This window comes from Zonotrichia albicollis, chromosome 25 (genome assembly GCF_047830755.1).
Source record: "Zonotrichia albicollis isolate bZonAlb1 chromosome 25, bZonAlb1.hap1, whole genome shotgun sequence".
Taxonomy (NCBI): domain Eukaryota; kingdom Metazoa; phylum Chordata; class Aves; order Passeriformes; family Passerellidae; genus Zonotrichia; species Zonotrichia albicollis.
This window is the reverse complement of record NC_133843.1, coordinates 5,821,872-5,849,561: the sequence shown is the minus strand read 5'-3', so window position 1 is coordinate 5,849,561 and position 27,690 is coordinate 5,821,872. Positions and strand designations below refer to the sequence as shown.

The 27,690-nt window shown below is 52.9% G+C and overlaps 1 protein-coding gene and 1 long non-coding RNA gene across 3 annotated transcripts in view; one reads left to right on the top strand and one right to left on the bottom strand.

The window, feature by feature from the left end:
- Positions 1-680, top strand: part of LOC141731760 (uncharacterized) — a 1,938-nt gene extending 1,258 nt beyond the window's left edge. Inside the window, exon 2 of the long non-coding RNA XR_012583720.1 lies at positions 98-680. This is a non-coding gene — a long non-coding RNA (uncharacterized LOC141731760). The remainder of the gene's footprint in view (positions 1-97) is intronic.
- PLEKHM2 (pleckstrin homology and RUN domain containing M2) lies at positions 343-27,690 on the bottom strand. Of its 2 annotated transcripts, XM_005496226.4 has the most exons (20): positions 27,324-27,690; positions 16,270-16,376; positions 15,416-15,525; positions 13,884-13,983; positions 13,321-13,408; positions 12,676-12,862; positions 10,434-10,493; positions 8,004-8,217; positions 5,883-6,716; positions 5,551-5,620; positions 5,381-5,471; positions 4,576-4,640; positions 4,279-4,367; positions 3,569-3,701; positions 3,298-3,488; positions 2,939-3,004; positions 2,317-2,476; positions 1,946-2,125; positions 1,747-1,863; positions 343-1,432 (listed from the first exon to the last, which is right to left on the bottom strand). In XM_005496226.4, exons 1-20 carry the CDS (start codon positions 27,381-27,383, stop codon positions 1,295-1,297), a joined length of 3,060 nt encoding a protein of 1,019 aa, XP_005496283.2. In that variant the 5' UTR covers positions 27,384-27,690; the 3' UTR covers positions 343-1,294. The 2 variants fall into 2 exon arrangements, with proteins under 2 accessions (XP_005496283.2, XP_005496285.2); XM_005496228.4 differs by lacking the exon at positions 10,434-10,493 and having other exon boundaries at positions 27,324-27,686.

Below are 27,690 nucleotides of genomic sequence, written 5' to 3'. Positions count from 1 at the left end.
CACAACACTTTGGTTTCGATGCCAGAAGTCAAGGAGGGTTTACGGCGACAGTGGTGATGCTGGGAGCTCGCCCCATGGCCGTTTCTTTCTCTTTTAGACTGGACTAAAGCTCCTGGATCCAGGGACAAGCAAGGACAAAGCATGAAGACTCCGTGTCCTGATGTGTAATTCCAAGTTGAAGCTACAAACGTGTCCCATTGCAGGGTTAACACTGTTGAGGAGCTCGAGGTGCACGTCCTCCCCTCTTTTCATCCAAATCCTCCCTTCTGCCTGCCCAGAGCCGTCCCACAGGCTCCACAGTGACAGCAGGAAGAGCAGCAGAATGTGGCATGGGGCCAAGGCTGAGTTACCAAGGTCTATTTATTTGGGGAGGGGGGAAAAGGATGCAAATGTATGTACATATACATTCAGTCACGTATGTTTCCTCCCAGAAAAAGGCCCCGTGAACTTATATTACATGAGAAGGTCTCCGGGTTATTATTATTGTTATTAATATTATTTAAAAGCTGGGGTTGTGCCCCAAAGTGCTCGTTGGGGAGCGCAAGTGGCGATGGGTCCTCGCTGGCCTCAGATGCAGTGAGCTGAGGAGATGGGGACGTGTTTGGTGGCAGCCACATGACAATGTCCCTCAGGACACCTGAAGAACATGGGGACTCCATCTCTTCTCCCCCAGTGCACAGGGTCAGCATTAAAACCACAAACCGGCTGCTGAGATTTCCTAAAACCATGTTTAAGCCAAATACTTGGCCTTGTTCCTTCTTCCTTGGCCTCAAATCTCCCGGACAGGCTGAGAGTGGTTCGGAGCCCGGAGGCCCCGGGCGAGCTCTCCAGGAGGAGGAGACGGGGCGGCGCCGGCTCCTCCTCCCAACACAGCGGTGATTGTATGAGCAACAAAACATGCACGGCAGCGACTGAGCGTTCCCACCTCGCCCCGACTCTGTTCGAGAATGAACAAGTCCTCAGTCCTGCTCCCCACCAGAACGGGGATGTTCGTCCCAGCCCACACTGCTCCCACCCTCTCCCTCACTACTACTGGGACATTACTCCTCTGTGAAAGGCAAATTATTTGCCCCCTGGCAGCTGGACAAGGAGGAAGGTGCAGGTGGTGAAGCGTCTGGCTGCTCCCCAAACCACGCCGGGTGTGCCTGGCTCGGTGGAGAGCACGTGGTCCGCGCTGCAGGCACGGCCCTGGTGGGGACCAAGCGATGGCAGGAGGGTTTGGGGTGCCAGCTGCCCAGACACAGGCCCTGATCCCCAAAGCTGGCCCCCGTGAGCTGTCCTCCCCTGGGCAGGGCTAACACCAGGGGTCCCGCTCGGCCCGGCCCCGGCAGAGGCTGTCGCTGCGCTGCCAGGCGCTGTCGATGAGGCTCTGGGCATCCTCACACTTCTTCTTCACAGCAGCATCCAGAATGGCCTTGTGCTGGAGATCGACCTGAAACACGGGGGGAAGGAGGGGAACAGACAACAGTCACTTCTCCCTCTCACTGTAAAACCACCTCAAACCCGCATGGGCAGGCCAGCTGTGTCATGGATATGGTGACAGTGGGGCTGACCCACATTCCTCCCACTCCCCTTGCCAGCACTGCGTGCTCATGGCTTGTCTTGCCAGTCCCCAAATCCCACATCCTGTGATTATATGGAGCCATAGGAGCTCCCTGGCTCTCCTGCCCTTTGTGGGTTCACCCTCTAGGGACAAATTCATCCCTCTGCTCTCCCTCACTCAATGAGGGAGCCCCACATGCTCACCTGGTAGATGTTCCTCCACGCGACACTCAGTGCTGACAGGAACCTCTCCAGTTCTGTAGTGCAACTAAAATAAAGGACCCAGGGGGGCAGGAACTCCTTGGTGTCCTGAGCAAACTCCTAAACACCGAGAGAGAGGCCAGGGGTCAGCACTGGGTGCTCACCCAGCCCCGGGCAGCAGGTCCCAGAGCCCTGCCCTCACCAGGATGCAGTACTCCTTGCCAGCCTCCGTGGAGACGGCGGTGACATCGGTGAGCTCCGCGGTGCCCAGCGAGCGGAAGAAGCTGGTCTGGCAGTCCTCGTGGCACGTGAAAACCTTCTCATCTGTCAGCACCAGGCAGCAGGGAACGCAAGGCGTCGGGGCAACACCCTGGGGGATCACCTGTGTGGGGTGGGGAAGGGGGGTAAAACCTGGCATGAAGGAGCCCCATCTCCATGGGTGCCCTGCGGGGAAACCCTGCTGGCTCAGGATAAAGCTGCCTGCTCCATCCTGACAGACATTCCTGCTCCCTTCAGCAGCGCCAAAGGGGCTCAGGGCAAAGCAGGCACGCTCGGGGCCTGTCCCCAGCTCACCCCTTTGGAGACAGCCTGGCAGAAGTACTGCATCCAGTCTGCCATGTCCTCCTCGTTGTCGGCGCTCAGCTCCAGGGAGGGCCGGTCCGTCAGGATCACCTGGAAGGAGTGGGGCCGGTCGGTGGTGTTGGAACGCCGGCATCCCCCGCACTGCTCGCCGCTGGGAGAGAGGGGGAGGAGGGACATGAGCGGGATGGATGGGCCAGCAGGAGCCTGAGAACAGCCTCTGACTGCCCTCCCTGGGCAGCACCTCGCCCCTGTTCCCACAAACACTCATTGCCCGTCCGTGACATCCCCTGGGATTGCTCCAAGGACCATCTCCAGGCTCTTCACATTGCAGGAGAGCTGGAGTTGAGCACAGTGGGTCTCCCAGCAGGGCTCTTGCAGGGGTGCATCACCCTTCAGAGGCCAAGGCCCCTTCCAAGGAAGGAAATGAGCCCATTTCCAGTGGCATCACCAGAGCCAAAACAAATGGGCACCTGCCCCCAGGCAGGAGCAGCCGGGATTCCTGCAGCATGGACCAAGCCATGATCCAGCCTGGAACCCCTCCTGGACATCCCAAGGAGCTCCTGCTCCCCAGATCCCCATGGAGTCTGGGTGCCGTGTCCTACCAGCCACTCACCCCATGTTGATGGAGAGCAGAGGGGTGACGTCCGTGCGATCGGGGTACTGGTACAAGATCCCATTGCTGCAGTTTGGGAAGGAGAGAGGGGGGAACTGGGGTCAGCCCAGCTCTGGTGTCCCCTGCCCTTGGTCCCACAGCCACTCCTGCCCTGCCCTCCACCCCTGCAGCCCTGTGGGGTCACATTCCTGCTGCTGGGCACCCACAAACTGTGGCTTTAGCCACCAAACCGGTGTCTTGGCCCCTTTAGGTGGCAAGATGAGTCCTCTCCCCCTCCCAGGCAGCTCTTGGGCAGCAAACTGCTCCCAGCACCTCCTCCCAAGAGCCCTGTGTGACCCCAGCCCTGCCCCACAACCCACCTGAGCACCACAAAGCAGGGCTTCCACTGCTCCTTGCCCAGGTAGGAGGTGCCTGCCTTGTAGTGCAGCATGCCATCCTTGGTGACAGCGTGCTCTGCAGAGGAGCAGCTGCTGCTGGAGGGCCCCAGCGCCTCATCCATGGGGTCCTCCCAGTGAACGAGGCCGTAGAAACGCACAACAACATTGCAGGCCTGGAAGAACCAGGAGGAGTCAAGGGAGTCTCCTGTGAGCCTTCATCACCTGCAGTGATGGTGGTGACATCCAAACTCACCTCACACTTGGATTCCTGTGCCACAAACTTGGCAAGTGCCAGCTTCTCCATGGTGGCATCTGTGAGGACACTGGGATAAGGGGGCTCCCGGCACCCTTTGATCATGGCTGACTTCAAGGAGACCAGGAAGAACCTGAGAGGGAGGCAGAGATCTCTGACAAGGCTGGGGCAAACAGCCCCTCATCTCCCTCATACACTCTGGTGCCCAAGGGGCTCTCCTTAACTGTGAGCCTCTGGTCTTCCAGACCAAAGAGCTGCAAAATCAACCTAGAGACCAAAGGTGATAGGAGGCTGCAAAACTCCAGAAATGAGACAGGTGACACCCAGAGGTGGTCACTCATCCCAGCACAGATCCCAGTATGGCTTGATGGTCACCTCCCTGAGCTGCCAGTGCACACAGAGACCTGGGACAAGCCTTGGAGCTCATCCCTACTCATGCCAAGTGACACAAGTGACAGGTGGTTTGCATTGCCCAGAGTCCCAAACCTCAGACTGAGGGATGGAGTAACTCTTGATCCAGGGAAGATACTTTGATTGTTATGGTGGAAATGACTGAGGCATTTCCAGCTGCCAGCTGGGTTCAGCCAGTGGCACCAAACCAGCCCCCAACCCCCTCATGGGTGGCAGGACTGTCACAAAGGGCTGTCTGGAGTCTCCCACTGTCCCCAAGTCCAAGAATCCCAGAGTTCTGTGCTCAGTTCCCCACTCACTCAGTGAGAGCCACGTCGGCAGTGTCCAGCAGGAACTGCTTCCTCCGGTTGGTGCACACCAGGGTCACTGTCTGCTGATCCAGCCCAACCTGTGCCACACAGCAATGGTTAGGGAAGCCAGGCTGACTGGCCTGACTGGGCTTCTGGCCCAGGGAGAGGCTCACTGATCACTCTACTGCCCAAAGACACGGGCACCCACAGAGGTGGCACTGCAAGGGGCATCCCTGCCAGCTCTCCCAGTCTCAAAGGTTCACTGCCCACGGACACAAAGCCACCCTCAGCCCTGGGCAGGCTCACCGAGATGTAATCCAGCTCGTTGTAGGACACGGCCTCCTCCACCATGTACGGCTTCTCCGCTGCCCCTGGCACAGACACAGGGAGCCACGTCAAGGGGGGCACTGCAGCCCCTCTGCAGCAGCAGCTGCAAACCATGGCCCAGGCAGCACAGAGCCACGGGACACGAGCCCCCCATGAGCCCCAGGGTCCTGGGGGACAGTCAATCTGAGCTCCCTGCTGTGAGCACGGGACTCAGGGCAACGGGCAGTGAAGGCAATGATGGCCTAAACCACACATAGGCCAGGGATGGTGTCACAGACATCTTTTATGAAAAATCCTTTCCTTAGGATTTTTTCCTCCTGAGAAGCTGAGAGGCCTCAGGAACAAAATGTAAACATTGATTATCTGCTGCTGTGGAATGTAACAGGTGCATCTGTGATTGGCCCATGTTGGTTGCTTCTAATTAATGGCCAATCACAGTCAGCTGGCTCGGACTTTCTGTCTGAGACACAAGCCTTTGTTATCATTCTTTTTCTATTCTTAGCTAGCCTTCTGAGGAAATCCTTTCTTCTATTCCTTTAGTAATAATATAATATAATATAATATAATATAATATAATATAATATAATATAATATAATATAATATAATATAATATAATATAATATAATATAATATAATATAAATATAATAAAATAATAAATCAAGCCTTCTGAAACATGGAGTCAGATCCTCATCCCTTCCCTCATCCTAAAATCCCTGTGAACACCATCACAGGATGGAGCCTCCCTCCCTGCCAGTGAGCCCAAGGCTGTGGGGATGTGATACCTTTCCGGATCAGGTACACGTAGCAATCTGTCAGCAGGACGTAGATCAGCTGCAGGTTCCCTTCCATGTGCCCCGTGCTCATTCGGATCATCTGCATGGAAAGAAAGGAGCTCTCAGCCTGGGGCTGATGCAGGCACAGAGCTGATCTTTAATTGATGGAGACCTCTTACCCTGAACAGCTGCTCCTCGTTCTCCCGAAAGACGTGGATCATCAGCAGCAGGAGATGGTTGTTATCCACCCTGCGGAGAGAGACAGCAGAGGATGGACATAGATGTGAGGCTGGGTGAGTCCACCAAGGGCAATCCCCTTCCTTGTGGAACATATCCATGATTTGGGCACTTGTTAGCTCCCCAAGGCCTTCTCTTCCTGACCCTTTGTGCCTCCTCTTCATCCTGGAGAAGGATGGGCTTTGCCCCCAAACCGAGGACAAAGGGAAAGGCATCAACTTGAGCTAATGATTATTTTGAAGATGCTCTCTCTGCTGAGCACACCCATCCTCACCTGAACTCGGAGGGATGGGTCAGCTCCGAGGGGCTGCCCTGCCCTTCCTCCACCCCAGAGTCCTCAGCGCTGCTCGGGGAAGGGCTGGGCTGCTCCTTCTTGGGCTCACAGAGAGTCTGTGCGTTGGTGCTTTCTGTCTGGCTAGTTCGAGGTTCATCACTCGCCCTTCCAGACTCCTCTACTGCCCCAACTGCTTCTCCCTCTCCGCTTTCTTCTTCTTCAGGAGCCTCAGGGCTACCAGAAACATGTGGCGGTTGGCCAGGCCCTGGAGGGTCATGGTGGCCACCACCTGGTGCAGCAGCGTTTGGACTCTCGACGGTAAATCGGTAGAAGTCCATGGGGGCTGAAATCCCCTCGCTAAAGTCGCCAGAGGACGATCCATCCGGGGTCTCCCCTGGCGTGCCGGTCCGAAAGGGCTGCCCGGGGGGCTCCAGGGCGGCGTTCCAGCCCCCGAGGTCCAGCTGCCCGTTGAGCCTGTCCATGACCTTGCTCAGGGGCTGCCCCACGCTCTCCATGGACGTGTCCTTCATCTCGGGGATGCGCAGGGCCAGCGGGCCGAGGGCAGCGCGCTCCCCGCCCTCCCCCGGGGCAGCGCAGCCCCCGTCCCTCGGCGCCTCCTCCCTGTCCCTGTCCCTGTCCCTGTCCGTGTCCCTGTCCGTGTCCCTCGGCGCCTCCTCCCGGTCCCCCTCCCCGTCCCTCGGTGGCTCCTCCCTGTCGCTGAGCCCGTTGACGCCGCTGTCCCCGCTGGCCTCGGGTGCCGCGGGCGCCGCGCTGTTCGCTGCCTCCTCAGCCTTCACCTTCTTCTTCTTGCCCGTCTTCTTCTTCTTGGCTAACCTGTGGGAGAGAAGAACGTCACCCACTGTGCCTGCTTAGACTCTGCAATAGGCACGGGGCTCCAACAACGTTCCTTTGCAACTTTCCCAGTGGCAGAGAAATCCTTCTAATCAGGAACAGTGCTCAGTGTGCAGCCATGTAGAGCCCCCATCTCTGTGCCAGTTTTCATGAGACAAACTATGGGCACTTTCTCCTACCTATCCCAAAAAGAGGTGTCACTGCTGACACAGCACCTTGGGCTTTCTTTCAGCTGTAAAGGGATCACAAATGGTTGTGGTGCTGAAATGACGTGGGAGAAATCCCTGGTTGAGATCAAGAAGCTGGGAAGGGAGGAGGTTTCTGGAGGTGCCAATGCCGTGTCCCCACCTGCCAGGAGAGGGAGATGCAGGTTGGAGCACACCAGGATGTGCTGTGGAACTGTTCTGGCACCCACAGCACCCAAACTGCTGCCAGGTCACCCCTGTTTGGGAACAGAGCCCAGTGCTCCCCTTCCTGTGTCTGCCATGTGGGATGCTGTGTAAAACCCAGCTGTGTGCTCCAGCACAGCCCTGCTGGGCGGGTTTGGGGAGTCCCCGTCACTGGGTGTGAGCAGACAGAGCCTGGAGCTCTTTGTCTGGATTGAGGGCTCTGAGGGATCCCTTGGGGATCTCCCCTGCAGGAGTCAAACACCCAAACCCCAGCCAGGAGCTCTGCAGAGGTATCTCCCACGACAGGTCTGGCCACAGCTCACTGACAAACAGGAGGAGGAACAGGATGGGGACAAGATCCAAGCCCAGAGCTGCTGCAAAGCTGCCACCAGCTGGAGAGAGCTCCAAATAACTGCTCATGGATTACTCTGAGCCCTCTGACACACACTGGCAGGGGAAGGAGCTGATGTGTGTCACTATAGGACACAAAAGAACATAAGCTCATGCTGCTGTTCTCAAGGTGAAGAAAAAGGGGAAGTTTATTTTCTGACTCTAACATTTATAGTTTTTTAAGAGTGACAGTGCCACCTCTCCAATGACACTGGACAGACAGACTAACCCTTATCAACTTTCTCCTCTTCCATAAAGGAATGCAAAACACTGAGTTATTTACAGAAAGTGTGTGAGAAAGTTCGCTACAAGAATGTCAACATCAGAAGGCTTAGAAAATCTTAACAAACCAGAGTGACAGATGTGGAATCAACCCAAGGGACCCACAGGGCTGAATAAAGGCTGCAGCACAGAGATTGTCCTTGCTGGGACAGAAGAGGTGGCACATCCCCAGCATCTGCCACTCTGAGGCCAGCAGCTGTGTCCTTACCTGATGACCTCCAGCTCGGTGCAGCTCTCAGACTGGTCCGTTCCCTCGGGGGTGGCCTCTGCCCTGTGCACGGGTGTGGTGTCAGCAGAGGACGCTGCCTCAGCCCTGTCCTGGTTGAAGGGGTTGTGGCGCTGCTGTGTGGGGCTCCTGGCCGCGGCCCTGCCGCCGTTGGGCTCCGAGCGCGGGCAGCTCAGCGTGTCCGTCAGGTCCCCGTCTGCAGGACAGGGTGGGAGAGAGCATCAGCCCCGGCTCGGGCTCCTGGGCACAGCCAGACTGAGCCAAGCCACGCGCTGGGGGCTCGGTGTGGGCACCATGCCATTGGCAGTGCCAGCAGCTCCTGGTGAGGATGGACAGCGAGGCCAGCGTGAGACCCTGCAGCCCCTCTGCAGTTCAGAGAATGCCTGACACAGCAGCTCAGTCACCCAGGAGCCAGCAGGCAGATACAGAGCAGAGGTGGAGTCTGAGGGAGGTGCTGAGGGGCCATTGCTCCTGGGCAAGGTGACAGCGAGCCATGAGGCTGCTGCTTCTCCCCTGCCGTGGCCGTGTCTCACAGACATGTCTCATGAAAAATCCTTCCCTTAGGATTTTTCCTCCTGAGAAGCTGAGAGGGCTCAGGAACAAAATGTAAACATTGGTTATCTGCTGCTGTGGAATGCAACAGGTGCATCTGTGATTGGTCTCATGTGGTTGTTTCTAATTAATGGCCAATCACAGTCAGTCTCAGACTTTCTGTTATCATTCTTTTTTTCTCTATTCTTAGCTAGCCTTCTGATGAAATCCTTTCTTCTATTCTTTCAGTATTGTTTTAATATAATATATATACCATAAAATAATAAATCAAGCCTCCTGAAACATGGAGTCAGAGCCTCATCTCTTCCCTGTTCCTGGGACACCTGCAAACACCACCACAGCCGTGGGAAGGTGCCTGCTCAGCTGGAAGGGCAGACACAGAGCCAGCCCGTGGAGCAGCAACCCTGACAGAGCTGGCTGCTCTCCTCTGCTCACATGAGACACACGTGGGGGCTGGAGTGTGCTGGAGAGGGGACACAGCATTCAGCAGGCAGCACAGACAGGGCAGAGCACAAACAGCTGGGCCCCTGTTAGTCTCAGAGGGAAAAAGAGCAGAGGAGAAGGGCTGCAGGAGTCATGCTTGGACTATTGTTATCTATTATCCATCCAAAATCATGGTTAAAAGAAATTTATCCATGCCCTTCCCTTCTCCAGCACCATTCCTGGCCCAGTGGAAGGTGTCCCTGCCCATGACAAGGGATTGGAATGAGATGATCTTTAAGGTCCCTTCCAACCCAAACCATTCCATGATTCTGATTCCTTTCCACAGCCAGCTAAAGAGACCCCTTGGGAAGAGAACCACAGCCCTGGCAGACTGATTTGGGGTGTAGGATTTGAGGAGGAAAATGAAACCTCTTGTAAAACTCTAATCCAGGCAGTTTGTGCTGGACAATTCCAAAACTCCACTTTGTTCTCACTGAAAAAGCTGCCCTGGAGCAGGGAGAGTCAGTGTGAGCTCTACAAGGGAAATCAATTGGGTTTTATATCCTCAAATCCAGAGGGATCTGCCTTTCCCCAGCATCCCTGGGCTTCAGCCTCCACCCAACACCCCCACTGGAGCTGTTGGCTGCACCCTGGGTTTGGAAATCTGGTTTGCACCCTCCAGGGACAGAATAAACCATCTCTGTGACATCCCTGCGTGTGGGGCAAGAAAGAAGGTAAGAGGGAGCGTGTTAGAGCCCGAGAGCAATCCACACGGAATTCAGGCAGATTTCCCAAACAGTCCCCCAATATCCAGGTGGTCCCATCAACTCCATCCAGCTTTGACTGCAGAGGATGGAGTGTGGAGTGTTTCCTCTGGGGGTGAAGCAGAGAGGATGCTGCTCCAGTGCAGGACCTGCACAGGGGCTGCATGTGGAAGAAGAATAAATTCCTTTAAGCTGGGTAAGTGCTCTTGGCCATAAAGGCCAGAGGTAGCTGGTAAGTGGGTTTAAAAAGTGGTAAAATTAATAAAAGTAACAAATGTAGTGACCCCAAACTGACCCACGTGCTGGATATTGTGGTTTCATGGGAGAAGTTTTGACACAGGACAGGATGATCCAGGGAAAACAAAACCTCCCAAATGAATCCCTGCAAAATACCCAAAATTAAAGGCAGCAGAATTAGTTCAGCTGTTTTCCAGGGCTTTCAGGAAACCAATGATGGTGGATCAATTTTTCAGTCAGCATGCTGTGTGCTTTACCCCAGAGAGGAAATCCATGGCATTAGGGCAGCTGGCACATCCCACATTTTGGGCCTGGACAGAATTCCATCAGGACAGGGCAGTTGGTTAAAGAAACAAACATGGGAACATGCAGCAAGCTCAGGGGGCAGCAATGCAGACAGAAAACAAAAATGCTGTAAGAGATGAGCGTGTCCCACCTTCCCAGTCTCTGCTGGGCATGGTCTGCATTGCTGGAAAGACATCTCCAAAATCATAATCTACAAGAATGAGGGATAAAACTCAGGATTAGAAATACAGGTAGTGGGGAAGGAAGTGGGGAGAGTGTGAAGGGGATTTGGGGAGGGAGATGGGAATGGAGAGAAACAAAACAATTGCTCACTGGTATCTGAAACACATGAGAAAATAGGGAATGTGGATGTGAATGGAAACCAGCTGCTGCACTAGTGTTCCTTCTGGAACACCCATGATATGGGAGCTACAAAGGGACCAGGGAAGGGTAAGGGCCCCATTATTCAAGCTGCTGGGAAGCTAAACCAGATAAACAGTGTCACCTAGGGCCTGATCCTCTCTGGGAAGCAATTGAATCTCTCTGTGCCTCAGTTTCCCCACTTCACACTTACCTCCCATAGATACTGTGATGTTTGACTCATGAATGTTTGCAAAGCCAGGGATCTGATTAAAGGGGAAAACTTGTCCTCTGATCCTACAATCCCCAGTTCCACCTACACTCTCAGGGTAGAGACATGCTCCTGTTGAAATGATGAGCAGGGTAATAGTTACAGGGAAAAGTTCAATTCCTCCACACCAGAGGAGCAGCAGCAATTCCTGCCCTCCTGGGTTTTGGTCCAGCATTCCTACATCAGCACCAAACCCCTCTGTGCATGGGGAGACTGAGCCACAGAGCACAGCCACTGCCTGGACACATGGAATAGGCTGAGATGATGCCAAACCCAAAATCCATCTCCAAAATCTCCTGGATCTCTACTCCAAACCCCTCTTCTCTTGAGCTTTAATCAGCCATGAACCAGAAGGGTGGGGACATCCAGTGGCAGGGACAGGCAGGAGATGCCTGGCACAAGCCATGCTCTGCTGAGGGAGGAGCAGGAATGCAAACCCAGGGGTGCAGCACAACAGCTGCTTATGCCAAACCTCTGGGGACAGAGAACCTTCCTCCGGGATTTTTATTTCCAGGCTCCTCATGCTGTCTCCAACTTCCCTGGGATGCTGGAGATCTGGCAGGAGCAAGTCCCTAAAATCAAACCCTTCCCTGAGTGCACATGTGGTGAGCCCAAACCAGTGCTGTGCTTCAAGTCCTTTGTTAAAATAACTCCAATGCCCATCCCAGGCTGTTCCTTCTCAGCATCTTTAATTACCTGCAGGTTCTGTCTTGCTCATAAAAGGCACCTGGTGACCCTTGTCTTGAGGAAATCCACCTGGGTGTGGGCTCAGGCCCAAATTCTCTGCATCCATCTAACAGCTCATTCCAACCCAACTCTATTCCACAATCCCTTTTGCACAAACTGACATAAAAACCAGGACAGGGCCAATGCATTTTGGATCAGGAACAGCATCAGCAGAGCTGCTGCTTGATGTGAACGTGGTGGGTGCAGGACAGGAGCTCCCTGCTCTGGCTGCAGCAGACTCATGGTGCACACAAGTTCATCAGGAACAACACCCAGCCTCTCTGAAGGGATGAGGGGGTGGGTAGGACAATTTATCAGGCTGCTCAAGATGTATCAAGAGGAAAAACCAACACCTCTGAGACCACTGGCTGCCTTTCTCCCAGACTAAAGACACAGAGAAGACTCTGGAAACTACTCCCCTCCAGGGCCAGCACATGTGGCTCTGGACTGCCAAATAAACAGTTAAAAACCTCCCCTGCAGCCCTGTGTCCCTGCTGACCTGGAAGCCACATCCAGATACAGGCACAGCCTTTACTCTGTGGGGAGAGTCCTCTAATTCCTGCTAAAACCCTCAGGATGGGAATGTGGCCTGGGGTGCCCGCAGGGAATGTCCTTCTCTCCCAGTCTGAGGCACAGAATCAGCACAGAATGGTTTGGGTTGGAAGGGACCTTAAAGTTGACCTAATTCCACCCTCTGCCATGGGCAGGGACACCTTCCACTGTCCCAGGCTGCTCCCAGCCCTGCCCAGCCTGGCCTTGGACACTTCCAGGGATCCAGGGGGAGCCACAGCTGCTCTGGGCACCCTGTGCCAGGGCCTGTCCACCCTCACAGGGAAGAATTTCTTCCTAATACCTAATCTAAATTTCCCATCTCTTTGTTTAAAACTCTTAGGGGTTAAACCCATTCCCAAGGATGTAAGACAGGAGAGCCTTCCAGCCTGGCTGCTGGCTCTCCTGCTTTGCTCTCTTCCAGTCTAAAATCTGCTGCCTTATCTGCAGGGGATGTGGGAAGAACACATGGCCAAAGCCCACTGACCCTCGCTGGATGGAGCGATGGCGCTGTCGTCCCACTCCAGGTTGGTGGAGGTGACAGAGTTGAAGGAGTTGAGGGAGAGGCTGTCGGAGCCGTGCACGGAGCTGGGCAGGCGCTCCTCGAAGTCCAGCAGGTGCTGAGGTTTGTAGTAATCCGGCATGTAGGGGGCCAGGTCCAGGTATGGAGCATCCTGCAGGGCAGGGAGGGCTCAGAGTCAGGCTGCAGTCACTGTCTGTGGCACAGCTGGGGGGAAATGCCACCCCACCAACACGGTGGGACTGCCCCTTGAAGGTCCCTTCTCAGTGTCCATCTCAGAGGAAACCCAGTGGTTTTACCAAGGGTTATCCAGTGGATTTGTGTTTTCTGGAGGGACACCAGGGTTTTGTACCACACTTGCAGAGCTCAGCTCCTTTATCCCCATCAATCTGCCCTGCAGCTGCCTTGTTCCTCCTCCAAGCAGTGAAGAACTGAGCAACAGGAATAAATCCCATTGCTGGATCCCTAAAGAAGTCTTTCCCAAAATCATCAGCATCACATTTTCAGCTGAAAGTCCGCCCTGGACCAAGCAGAGGGATCCGTCCCACCTTGGCATTCCCCTGCTCCACATTCCCACTCTCCCAGAGCTGGGAGAACAGATCAAACACTCACCAGGTCCAAGTCAAAGCGGATGAACTCCAGTCCAGACACCAGTGTTAAGAACAAGGTCAGATGGTCGTGACTGCAGACCAGGGCGTTCCTGCCACAGGGAGGAACAAAAGAGCTTTACAGATCAGGGAAAGAGGAGGGGCAGCTACAAGGGCCCTTCTGTTTCTTTGGGGGCGTCTCTGAGCTGCCATAGATCAGCTCTGGAGCTGGCAGCCCACTCCTTGCCTCTGTGGCAGCCACTGTGTGCTGTCCCCAAACTGAGCTACAGCCACATTTCCAGGTGTCCAGCAAAGCTGGGTGCCCAGACAGGAGCTCAGCAGCTCCTTGGAAATCATGGAAAAATATAAAGGGGACTGCAGAGTAAAAACAGGAACTGGGAGAAATGCTTGCAGGGCCTCATAGAAATAAGAGGATGTTCACATCTAGGACCCTTAAATTAACAAATAAATCCCACAAGGAAAAAAAATCAAACCCTAATCAACTTCTTGTGCCCCACTGGTAAATTCAGGTTGGCTTCTGAGCAGGAGGGATGTCAAACATTGCCCAAAGAAGGACTGGATACTCACTTGACATAGTACTTGTGCAGCAGGCTGAGGTTCTCCTGGAACAGCCTCAAGTAGCTCTCCAAGGAATTTTCATTGAGGGCAAGGTAGAGCCAGGCCCGGCCTGGAAACAGAGCAGCAGAGATTTATCTGGAAACACCTGAGAAGTGACACAAGCCTAGAAATAGCCATGAATTAGTTAAAACCCCTCAGATCATTCATTCGTGTCATTTGAGGGGAGAAACTGTGAGGGAAATTGGGAGGGGAATGCCAGTGATCCAGGATTTGGAGTAAAATTGGTGAGAGACAGGTGAAGAAGGAGCCACACAACTGTGTCTCTCCAGCAAGATGGGAGCCCTGTCAGAAGTGCTGGGAGAAGGGAGAGGCAGAGGGAGAATTGTCATGAATCAGCCCAGGTGAGATTTGACACAAATTCTGGTGCAGGGAGAGGTGACAGTAGAGCCTGTGCTCAGCTCTGCTCTCACCAGCACAGGACCAGGACAAGGCAGGTGTTTGGATAAGCAGGCACAGAGGATCTGGGCATGGTCTTGCATCAAAAGTGGCCTCGATGGTCCCAAACATCTGCTATGGACAACTCAGAGCAGGGAAAATGCAGAATCACACACATGACTGCTACAGCAAGATGTGGGGTGAGAGGGGATGCTCCCATCTGCCAGGAACCCTTCCCAAGGGCATGGATATGAAGGATTCCCATCTGCCAGGAACCCTTCCCAAGGGCACGGCCCTGCAGGATTCCCATCTGCCAGGAACCCTTCCCAAGGGCAAGACCCTGCAGGATCCCCATCTGCCAGGAACCCTTCCCAAGGGCATGGATATGAAGGATTCCCATCTGCCAGGAACCCTTCCCAAGGGTACAGCCCTGCAGGATTCCCATCTGCCAGGAACCCTTCCCAAGGGTACAGCCCTGCAGGATTCCATCTGCCAGGAACCCTTCCCAAGGGCAAGGCCCTGCAGGATTCCATCTGCCAGGAACCCTTCCCGAGGGCATGGCCCTGCAGGATTCCATCTGCCTGGAACCCTTCCCAAGGGTACAGCCCTGCAGGATTCCCATCCTTCCCAAGTGCTACCCTCTGCCAGGAACTCTTCCTGAGCTCACAGCCCCACAGGACTCCCATCTGTCTGGAGCCCTTCCTGAGGGTATGGCCTCTTGGGTTCCTGGCAGCAGAAGCCAGGCTACACCTCAGCACCCAGCCCCGAGGCACAGTGACATTATTTCCAGAGACCTCACACGGTCATGGCAGCACTCCCACCTCCTTGGCACAGGCTGCCCAGGGAAGCAGTGCAATCACCATGCCTGGAAATGCTCAAACTATGTGTGGATGTGGCACCTTGGTGGTGGACATGGCAGTGCTGGCCTAATGGCACGACTCAATCTCAGAGGTCCTTTCCAACTTTAAGGATTCTGCGATTCCTTTGCCTGGGAGCTGGATCCCAATGGCTCCCTCAACCCACCAGCAGCCCCAACTCCTCAGCACAACCTGGGCCTCGCCAGGGGTCCCCAAAGTGACAGCTGGGGACACTGAATGAGCACTCACTGCGGCCCAGGTTGGTGGCCACGTGCTGCAGCACCTCGATCTGTTTGATGGCTTCCCGGCGCGTGAAGTGAACCACCAGCACCCAGTACCCCGAGGAGAGATCTTGCAGCCTGCAGGAAGAAAAATCCCAGAGGAAAATGAAGCAAAAGCTCCACCCCAATGCCTGCCTAGATGCTTTCCTCATGCTGAGCTGTCACTGTCATATTTTCTGGAAAAATCCCCTTGCCCAGGATTCTTCTCCTGAGAAACTAAGAAGCCTCAGAAAAAAAGGAAAACAATAATTATCTGATCTGCTTCTCCTGTGTTTTGCTGCTTTGGAATGTGATTTGGAGACTGTTTATCCAACAGGTGCTTGTTTGATTGGCTTCATGTGAATTGTTTTAACTTAATGACCAATCACAGTCCGGCTGTGTTGGGACTCTGGAGAGTCACAAGTTTTTCATAATTATCTTGTTAAGCCTTCTGTAAGTATCCTTTCTCTATTCTTTAGTATAGTTTTAGTACAGTATTTATAACATAATAGAATAAAATATATTATTATATATAATCATATATTAATTATACATAATACATTATATTAATATATAATTATATATAATATTTATATAAAATATATTCATCTAGATCATACACATATTACCTATATAATAAATATAATAGATATTATAATATACAATAGAATATAATATGTAGATAATATATAATACACAATATTAAATATACAATATAATATAAGCCTTCTAAGGACATGGAGTCAGATTCATCTTTCCTCTCCATGAGGGATGACCTCAAAAACACCACACCAGGCTTTTCCCATGGGGAAATCAGCCCCCCAGAGGTGGCTCCAGGCTCACCCGTAGAGCAGAGCGTGGTCCAGGTGCTCACAGAGCCTCTGCAGGACCTTGTCGTGGTTTCTGATGGCCGGTGTCTCATCTTCACAGGCAGCAAAGTAACTCTGCAGCTGCAAAAAAGAAGGGATGGGATGCCTGGAATGCTCTCCTCCAGCCCACGAGGAGCAGGTGGAGGTGCTAAACACTCACATCACTCATTTGTGATCTCTCAGCTTGCTAAAGCCTGTTACAGGTTTTATTTATGGGGTGTAGCTGATGGTTTTGAGAAGACCCTAAAGGCAGGAACTGCAGGGAGAACCTTGCCCAGGGTCCCCACATCTCCCAGCCCAGCAGTGCTGTGGTGGCTGCACAACCAAGCTCCCCAATGGTGAGCAGCCCCTTCCCTCCCAGCCAACACTGCAGCAGGGTCTGCTGGTTCAGAGCAGAAATAAACCCCAGCTCTGCTCTGTTTCTGGGTCTGACATGGATCAGGCCTCTCCTGGCTTTTGCTAGAAATCCTAGAAATCCCCTTGCACCCAAATCCTCTATCCCTTCCCAGCTGACCCCCAGGCCTCCTCCTGCCCCCACAGCTTAGGGATCTATTTAGGTCCTGTCTCACACACCCTTGGCATCCAGGCAGGGAGATTACTCTCCTGGGATGTAATCTCAGCTGGACAGGCCATGGCTGTTTGCTGGCTGTCAGCTGAGCCACAACAATATTAGAGACGATATCTGTGTTATTTTAGTGACCTGACATGTCTTTGCCAAATCTCACTCGATGACAGATGTGTAAAAGCCAAAAACTTGACATTACTGTGCTTGTCAAATCTGACCCGTCCCCTAAAACATGTTTTTGCTCCAGAATTATCACTAGAGAAGCTCCTTTTGAAAAATCATCCAGTCCTGATGTGCAGTTACCCAGGGCCCAGGGAACAGCTCAGGGCCCCTGGGAACACTCTGAGGAGTATGAACATATGATCTCCAACACCTCCCTGGCCCAAAGACCTTGCATCCCTCTGTGATGGGGTCTCTTGTGTTGAGATGACCCCAAGGTGTTTCAAAGTCTTTTTTCCCAGCCCTGAGACCAAAAAAGAAGCCGAGATGTGTTGGTTCTGCTTTTCAAGGCTGTTTATTTTTTCTTACCTATAACATTCTCTTTCAAGATCTGTCTGGCAGGTCAGGCTGAGGCACACTGACCGCCCTCAGGGCACTGTTATCCTTTTATACTCAGAACTACGTGTACTTTATTTACAGTAATTTTCCAATACCTATCACCTGTGTTAGACAGTCTGTCTCTACTCTAAACCAATCCAAAAGTGCCACCATTACCCAGAAGATGGAGGATAAGAAGAAGGAGGACAGGACATGCCCAGATTCCTCCATCTTGCCTTCTGAACCCTCATTCTAAAAACCCCAAAATTCTACTTTTCTACCCTGTGATAAATTCACTATCATTCTACTCAAACTCTTGTGGCTTGTAACTCTTCGCACAAAGTTGGGAATTGTTTCCATTGGCTAAAATCAAAGGCACAGGTGTTTGTGACTCTGTACCAAGGTTTCTGAGCCCCCTGAGTCCTCCAGGGCAGCCAGAGCTGGGTTCCAACACCTCTGGAGCTCTCAGGTAAGACGGCAGAGCCAGGCAGGTTCCTGCATGGAGCTGGTGCCAGCCCTAAGGTGGATGAGAGAAAACTGCTGAGCCTGGAGAATGGCAGCCAGAGCTCCCTGATGGTGGCCCAGCCCTGCTCTGCCTGTCCCTGTCCCAGCAGGTGAGTCCCTGGGGAAGCACATGCACAACCAGGATTGCAGAGGCACCTCTGGGTGCTCTGGAGATCCTCAGGGGTTTTCACAACACCCACGTGAGACCTGGAGCATTTCAGCTCAACACCTCCTATCCATCATTGGGAGGAAGCTTTTCCAGAAGATTCCCACTGTTTGTAGGCAGCCCAGACTGAAGCAGAGAGGAAAATGCCCTAAAATACCACTACTGAAGAAAATGCCCTAAAATACCACTATTGAACAAAAAATTCAGGAGGTACCTGCAGCCAGTTTGAAGCAGCAGCAAGGACATCAGAGGAAGAAACAAACCTATAATTTAGAGCCATATCCCTCAGGTGATGGATAAATGGAGTCATGGGGATGATGTCCAAGAGCTGGAACTCACTAAAATATCCCATTTTGGGGAAAATTGAGGCAGAGGCAAAGATCTCACAGGACATGAGCCAGCACTTGAAGGCAGATATTCCTGACTTGTCCCAACCAGGCTGTGGGCTCTGCAGGGAGCTGGGGCACCCTTGGAGGAAGTTCTGGGTGTTTCTGCAGGCTCTGTGCTGGATTGGGGAAATGCAGCTGTGGGAGACAGCTGGGGGAACAAGAATAAATCAGGCATTTTGTTAGCTCACCACTGAAAAAAATGAGACACAGCTTGGGGAGGTCAGTTTGGAGGGAACTTGGAGCCTGTCTGTGCCTCTGTCCGGAGGAATTCCTCGTGACAGACACACTCCAAGCCTGGGCAGCACAAGAGATGAGGAAATAGAAGTAATTCCTCTTTTTTCTTTCCTCCTTTCTCCCAAAATAACTCAGAACTTTGTCATGCTCCTTCGTGCAGCCAGTGCACACAGGGATGGTGCCACTCCCAGCATCCCTCCAAAATAACCATGGCCAAGGGCAGGCACGGCTCACTGGAGCACAGTTCCCAGCAGAGACCAGGCAGGTGAGTCCCTGCCCAGCCACCCTGGCCAGGGAGGAAACAAGACACAGCAAGCCTTGGGATCTCCTGGGTGGAGTCACCCTCCAGCCAGGGTGGGGAAGGACTTGCCAAAGCTGATGGGGAGGTGTTTCTGGCTTGGGAAGAAGGGCGAAGACACATGGAGAAAAGTCAGGATGAAACAGCTTTTCCAACTGGGGAACAGAGTCCAGCTGTGCTCTTTGTCAAAGATTCAATGCCTAGATGAAAATTTGTAGGAATTACGACCACCAGCACCCAGCAGCCATGATGGGTGATGTGGCACTGCCCCAAAAATGGCATTTTGCAGAGTGTTTATATGGAATCTCCTGTTATAAAACACACATGGATAATTGAACCAGCCTCTCCTCCTGCAGTCAGACCTGTCTGGGAGGTGGTGACCAACTCCATGAGGCACCCACAAAGCAGCTCCCTGACACAGCTGGGCTGGAGCCAGAGGGATCAGGAAGTGTGGGATCTCAGCACCTCAGCACTGAGGTGTCACCGAGACCACCCTTGGGGGGCTCAGGAGTCCTGGAATGTTCCAGAAGTGTCTGGTGGCTGGACTTTGATCCTACACAGGAGACGACACCTGTATGAGGATAGGAGGATTTCACCGGGGTGAATGGTGAAGGGATTAGTTAATTAGAGAGTGAAACACAGGGTTTAGGATTTCTGTACAGGGGGGTTTAGAGAAGTAAGATGGAGGAATTGGGGCGTGTCCTGTCCTTCTTCTTCTTCTTCTTCTTCTCCTCCATCTTCTGTGGTGATGGTGGCACTTTGGGATTGGTCATTACTGAAAGTGCACCGGACAATAAGAATAAAAGGTATTGGGGAAAAATGATAAATATTGTACACGTAACTTTGGGTATAAAGATAGGTGACCGCCCCGGAGGGCGAGACAGTGTGCTCATGGCTGGCTGCTGAGCAGAGCTCTGTCGGGCAGAAAGAAAATCTTTTAGATAAACAATTAATAAACACCGAGACCGAAAGAAGAACTGAAGCCTCTTCTTGTCCTTCGATACGCGGGCTGCCCCAAGGCCACTCCGGGCCTTTCCAGGCCATCCAAACAGCCGAAAACCGGACAAGGAAGGAGGCAAATAATTGGGTTAAAAACACACACCATTCCTGCATTTCTGCAGAGATGCTCTTCCCCTCATCTCCTCTGCACCCCAAATCCATAAGGAAGGGCTGATGGCTGCCTCAGATGGAGGACTCATGCTCCTGAGGGGCACAGCAACGCCTGGAGCCCTGACCCAGGGCTATTTATGGACATTCCTGTGGCCAAAAGAAGCCCTGCTGGCATGCAGAAAGCATCCCAGCCATGCAGCCACAGGGAGCACTGAGCAGGTCTGAGCACAGAACCTGCTCAGGGAGAGGGCAACAACAGCCCAGCCATGGCTGAACACACCTGGGAGAGCTGGAGCACAAGGGAGTTTGTCCAACAGCAACAGAGACCTGGCTGCCACTGGGAAACACAGCACTGAGGAGGAGGAGGAGGAGGAGGATTTAATTGCTGCTTATCAAGCACAAATTCATTTTTCTAGCAGGGACACACCCCACCCCAACGCTGGCACGCGTGAGAGAGGCTCTTCCTTGCACAATTTTATAACCTGTTACTGCAGTGCTTCTCAATGAGTGTGGAGATTTCCAGACTGATCTGCAGAGCTCCTGTATTTGTTGGCTTCCCTTGCAACAATCAGGGAGGTGTTCTGGAAAGCCCATTCCCAAATCGAATCATTCTTGTGGTGGTTGTGAAATCCCTTCAGTAATTCTAAAACCTCACTGGAATACTGAAATACTCTCCTGACCTGTTCAGGGCTGGCCTCAACCCAAGTGAGTCCACGTCTCCCCTCTGTAAATCTGCCCTGCAGATGTTTCACTGCAGCTTTCCAACATCAATTCCATTTCACTTGTTCTGCCTGGTATTTCCCTGGCAGGACAAACAGGGTGGAAGAACAACAAACACCCTTTGCATTCCTCAGCTCCTTAACTGGGACTGGAAAGGTGCTTCAAAACCCTCATTCCACCCACAGCACATGCTCTGAGGGGTTTTTCCCACCTGGAAGAGCTGAACACCCTCAGGAGCAATCCTGGAGCTCCAGGGAGCACAGGAAATGGGAACTGGCCTTGTCCCAAGCAATGACAGCTCAGTGACAAGGGAGGACACACAGGAAGGGCCAGGACAGACAGCTCAGAACTCACTTTCACACCTGCTCAGGGGGTACAGACATGCAATGGCAAATGGATAAAGAGCAGGCTGAACTCCTGGGCCTGGAAAACTCCTGGTTTTCCATACCATCCATAAAAGCAGGCTGAATGCCATGCACTGGTACAACACAAAGCCCTAAAACTCCAGCTTCTAGCAGCACATTTTGGAGGTCTGACTCAACACTCCCTACAAACCAGCACTGGCCTCAGTGCCCAGCTTCCCACTTTGTGCACCTTGCCTGGATCTTGGGGGTTTTTTTTCCAGATAAAACACACCAAGCACATTCAGAGAGCTTCAGAAAGATGCTAAAAGACACCACAAGTGCCACTGGAGATGTGGAGAGACAGGAGCCTGCTCAGGTGAAGCTGAAACCCACAGCAAAGCTGCTCCTTGCTGGAAACACTGAGCTTTGAGCATTCCCAATCCAATGCCAGCAAGATTGTCACCTCCTGGGACACACACACTTCTCAGCTCACACCTCCCAAGGCTTTTCTGGGGCTTTCCTTCACTATTTCTAAGCAGCAAAGCTTGCAGCAGGCTGGACACACGTGAGACTCAGACAAGGAGAGGTTTTATTCCAGGGGGAATTTTTAGGGAGCATCCTGTTGCTCTGTCACAGTGAGCAGAGCAGGGGCTGAGCACAGAACAAGGTCCCTGAGCTAACCAAAGGCAGGTGGAGAGGTCACATACTCAGCATAACAGAAAAAAATAGATTTTATGGGGAAAAAACCCCAAGTCCAGTGGCAAACACACCAGAAGCAAGCAAAGTGCTGCTCCCTCAGAGAGCTGCTGCTCTGAGCCCCTCCCCACCACCCACGGCCTCCAGCCCCTGCTAAATTCAGTTACACCTCTTGGAGCAGCTCACCAGAAATGGGGAAAGCTGAAATCACTCAACAGCCACCAAAATTGTGCAATCAGAAGCAGAGAGGCTTGGAGGCTTTCCTTTAGCTCCTTGGGAAAACCACGGCCAAATTCACCCTCCTAATCCAGCTGCTCCCCCAGCAAAATGCTTTGTGCTAGAGAGAGGAGAACAAATGGGATGTTTTAGTTCCCAAAATGTTATCACAGGCTGGTCCACCCTCAGCTCCAGAGCTGATTTTGGATGTTATGGAGGACAAGCATCAGTTTAGGTACCTGCAGACCCCAATCCCCTTAAAATTGTGGATGTGACTCTGTGACTACTTTAGTGGCTCCTGGATGGCCAGGCAGGGAAGTTTCCTGAGCACTGGGATGAGGCAAGAGGAATTTCAAAAGAGATAAACTTTGAAATGCTCAAGCAACACACAGCTATGATGAGAGCAGAACCACAGCACCACAGGGACAAAGCCCATGGAGGCCCACCAAGACACACCTGTGGACTTGCTGAAAGCACCTGAGTGACCTCTGTGTCTTCTCCGCATGGATAACTGTAGCTATGATATTTTCTGAAAAATCTTTTCCTTAGGATTTTTTCCTCCTGAGAAGCTGAGAGGCCTCAGGAACAAAATGTAAACATTGGTTATCTGCTGCTGTGGAATGCAACAGGTGGGTCTGTGATTGGTCTCATGTTGGGTGATTCTAATTAATGGCCAATCACAGTCAGCTGGCTCAGACAGAGAGTCCGAGTCACAAGCCTTTGTTATCATTCCTTCGTTTTCTATTCTTAGCCAGCCTTCTGATAAAATCCTTTCTTCTATTCTTTTAGTATAGTTTTAATATAATATAAATCATAAAATAATAAATCAAGCCTTCTGAAACATGGAGTCAGATCCTCATCTCCTCCCTCATCCTCAGACCCCTCTGACACCGTCACAGACAACTCAGGAGCTCCATGAGATTGCTGCTACCTCACCCACGGGCTTTTGGCAGCTGGCAAGCCTGGTACACATGGCAGAGGAACATGCAGGAATGCCCTCTTCATGTGGAACCTGCAGCAGCAACAGATGTGAGTGAAGGAAAGACCTTGGCAGGGATAAAACCCCAGTGGTCTTTGAGCCAGAGGTGCCTCTCAAAAGGGAGCAGAAGGCAAGAGACTGTTTGGCTGTTTTCACATCTCTGTGCTGGGCTAAATAAATCCACAGGCAGAGATTCCTTCCCTCCATGGTTTGAGCAGGGATGCTCCTCTCAGGACACAGCAGGCTCCAAGCCATGCCCAAACCCACCCTCCCTCACTGTGCAGGAGAAGCAGAGGTGTCACAAGGCACAGCTCAGCAGCTCAGGAGGCTGCAATGGCATTTCAAAGGTACAGGGCTAAAAATCCAACCTGCAGACAGGCAGCAAAGGCTCAGCATTAACTTGCTGTGAGGGCAGTGGAAACCTTCCCAAAGTCATGCAGAAACGGAGCAGAGCCAGAGCTTTTGGCAACAACTCCTGCAACGTCAGCAAAAACCTCTGCTCCACCTGATTGACATGCACCAAGGATCAGCTGCTCCAGAGTTCAGGGCAATGTGTGTCCTTCAAAGGCAGCAGAACGGCCTGAAAAGCAGAGAGGAGTCCCAAAATTCGGGATTCTAACCTCTTTTCTGATTTTACATTCAGCTCCTGGAATTGTCAACAATAACACTGCTTAAGGTTTGCATTTTCACCACCTAATCCCAGGTAGGAGAGCACTAAACCCCTCCTGAGCCTAGGGAATATTCTGGGAAACCCAAAAGAACACAAACCACCAGCTTCATGGACCAGGGATCCTGTGACAGCTCCTGCCCAGCAGCAGATGCTTGGCCAAGGATGGATTTGAAGTTGTTGGCATTTCTGGAATGTTTGGAGCTCACCTGGGCAGCACCAGGACACTGCCACCCTGCACAGCAGCATCTCCCAAAAGGAAACAAGCAGCCATAACACGCCCATCCCCACAGACTTCTACCCCAATAAAGCCCTAAATCTTCACAAAAAACGAGGGTCAGGCAGCAATCTGTGCAGTAATTTGAGCTGCAGCACAGCCCTCTTAGCAGAAGGGGAACTGAGTGGGAAAAGGGAAATTAAACAGCCACAACACTGTCCATGTGTGCAGAAAGCATCACACTGTGAATTAATCTACAGCTCCCAGGGAGGACACAGAGGACAAGCTGTAGATGGGAAATCAAACCCATGCTCCCAATTCCCTTGGAAATGAAGCAGGGATCCAGCTCCCCAGTGCTGAGCTTTCCCAGCCTCTCCTGAAGCCAAAAGCAGAAACTTCCTGGCATGTCTCTGGTTAGAGAAGCCTATTTTGTTTAAATTGGGTGTTTTGCCTCACTTTCCAGTGGAGGCTGACTTCACACCTCCACCTCACACCTCTGAAATCCACAGCAGAGCTGCCACTGATCTTCCCCCTGGTACCTGGGAACCACACAGAGACCCCACAGGCTGGAATTACCCTCCCCAAGCACATTTGGTGCTTTTCCATCTGTGCTCCATCCCTCAAGCCTTTCCAGGAAAATAACAGAAATGGACCTGTTCACTGAGGTTTGAGGGGTTTGCTTGGAATTGAAGCTTTTTTTTTTTTTTGCTGTGGATTTGTACAGCATTCACACACCCATAATCCCAGTTCTATCATACAGTTTTAGAAGCCTTCTCCACAACCTCAAGTCAAATGCAGTGTTCTCTTAGGAATCAGTGCCTGTCAGCATAGAAAATCTAAAATTTTCAGTAGCCAGGGTTCCAACATGCATCAATCCCCCACTCCTAAAATCCAGCAAAAACTGAAATCACAGCCAGCTACAGCCCCAGCCCTGAGTGTCAAACCCTTCCCAGGGCTGTGCTGCTGCTCCTCTCCTTCCCCATCTGAAGCACAAGGTGCTTTTCCCTGGGCAGCTCCATGAAAATAAAGCATTGCTTCCTCCCCTTTGGGTCTGCAGCTGAGAAAAGAAAACCCCCACCATCCCCACAGACACATCCAAATTCTCCACTGCACACCTGCAGCACTGGTGAAGTAAGGAGTGAGCAGCCCACACTGTGAGGAAGCTCCTGAAATCAGAGGCAGGATGCTTGGAGAACTCCTCCAAACCCCATGACACAATTCCAGTGCCAAGGAGTTACTCAAGAGGAGGATGACAGAGTAGGATTTCCCAGCACAAAGCCACTTGCTCCCTTAACCTGCTACTTTACTCTTGCCACTCACAGGGAAAAAGAGGATCAGGGATTTCAGGCTGAAGTAGGAGAGGTAAGCACTGGGAAAAATCAGCAGCTCCACAGTGATTTCCCTGAGGAAGGAGAATTGCATCCTGGGGGTAAAAAAGCAGGGTGGAATTTCACCATGGTCTGAGTTTGGTTTCACTGGGATGGTAGAAATTAATCCATCAGCCTGAAGCAGGCTCCTACACTTCCCTGAGTTTTGGATGAACAGGCAGGATTAGAAAATCCCAAAAGTTTCACTGCTGGACCAAGACAGGAGTTGGCAGGGATTGGGCAGGCCAAGGTGTGCTGGCAGAGCTGGAGCTAAAGAGTCCTCTTCAATCACAAGAGTAATTAAAATAAACATGTTGGTTTTTGAGCATTTCCAAACGTGATCTTCCAAGGATTTTGTGAATGCAAAGAAATTAGGTCCAACCAATCCTGTGTGGGAAGTTGTATTCCTTATATATACAGGGAAACTGAGGCAGAAGCAATCCAGAGCATTGTGACAGGGCTCAGAGCAAGCTGAACTGATTTCCAGATAGATATAAGATTATCCTTAATTCTCAGAGGATAAAAAGGAAAGAGACCAGAGGTCAGGGTCATCCATGAAGAAAAAAACTGGGAGAGGTTTGCACATCCATCCTACACCCCAGAGGCAGTGTCCAGCCATCCCCTTCTTAATAGTACCAGGAATTCGCCCAAGCTGGTCTTCATAAAACAAGTTTTCATGGATGAATCTGTGTCAGAACACACTGCAGAGCACAGGAAAACTCCTATTCCATAAGGCAGAGGAAACCCAGCAACTGGAGAAACAACAGCAAGTCCAGGCAGCCTTTGCCCCAAAGCTTGGGACAAACACAAATGAAACTTCTGTTGCCTCCTCAAATGGAGCAGAGGTTCTTTTTCAAGGCTGGTTGAAGCTCATGTGTGGGCCAAACCAAAACTTCCAGCATGTCCTTACAACTCTCTCCTTTGGCCTTCCCAAAGATTTCAGCATCCTGGTCCCCTCTGTGCTGGCTCATGGATGTTTCCACACCAGAATGGGCTTTAAGGAACCACCCAAGCAGAAATGAGGGGCAAGGAGGAGGTGAGAGGACACAAGTTCAGAGCACTGCTTTGAGTGCACAGAGCAGGGCACAGGAATGAACCACACATTCCCTGTGTACATGGGGAGAATGTCCCAGGTCCTGTGCTCCCCACAGGACATGCCTGGCTGGAGGGAGAACCTCTACAGAGATGGTTTTAGGCTGGATTCCAAATCCCTCCTGAACAGAGCCCCAGGAAAGAGTCCCCCCAATCCTGTCCTTTGAAACGGGGAATCCTGGGCAGGACAATCCCAGTATATCCCAGCCAGCTAAAACAGAGGGTCCTGGGGTGGCCCTGGCAGTGTCCCTTTGGCGGGGTGACTCCACACCCCAGATGTGCCACCCCCACCACCAGAAGAGCTGTGTCCAACCTCATACCCTCAGCACAAGGACACTCACAAAAGGGATGCTGAGTGCCCTTGACCCCACGCTCCTGTCCCAGAGTCCATCAGTATCCCTGGGATTTATTATTTCTTGGCTATGGGGGTCTGTAGGATTGTCCCCCAGCCCCATCCCTCAGGCAGAAGGTCCATAGGGACCCTTCCTTCAGCCCTACACCCACGGCAGTGGTGTGTGGTCCCCAGGAGTGTCCCCAGCCCTGCATATCAGACACAGCCACCATGGGCAGCCCTGGGCAGAGGGGAGCCCCCAGGCCCACAGCCCCACCCTCAGCCACAGGACAAGTAGGGGTCCCAGAGCTGTCCCCAGCACCAGCTGAGGGGGGTCCCCATGGATGTCTCCAGGCCCAGAGCGGGGTTCCCAGGGCAGTCCCCAGTTCGGCAACCCCGGCACTGGGGTTCCCAAGGCTGTCCCCAGTTCTGCAACCCCGGCACTGGGGTTCCCCAGGGCTCTCTCCAGTTCCGCAGCCCCGACATTGGGTTCCTCAGGGCTGTCCCCAATCCCCGCAGCCCGGGGTGTCCCCAGGCCCAGTCCTTTCAGCACCGCGGGTCGATGGCCGCAGCCCCCGCCGTGCTCCCGCTCCCACCTTCTTGACGGAGAGGGAGATGTTCTCCAGGATGCGGTCCTTCACCTCCGCCGGCTCCATGGCGCCTCCGCCCGCCGCCGCTGCCGCCGCCCGCCGCGCCCGCCCGGCGCAGGCCGAGCGCCGTCCCGCCCGCCGGGCCCGCTCCGTCCTGCCGGCTCCGTCCTGCCGGCTGCCCCGGCCGGCCCCGGGCTGGCGGCTCCGCGGCGCTCAGCGCGCCATGGCCGGGCGCGGGGGCGAGCGGGCCCCGCAGGAGCACAGCGGAGCCGAGCCGCGCTGGGGCCGCGCTCCGCCGGGAACTGAGGTCACGGGAGAGGAGGGAGGGATGAAGGGAGGGAGCGAGCGGCGCTGCCCGCCCCGGGCCGGCAAC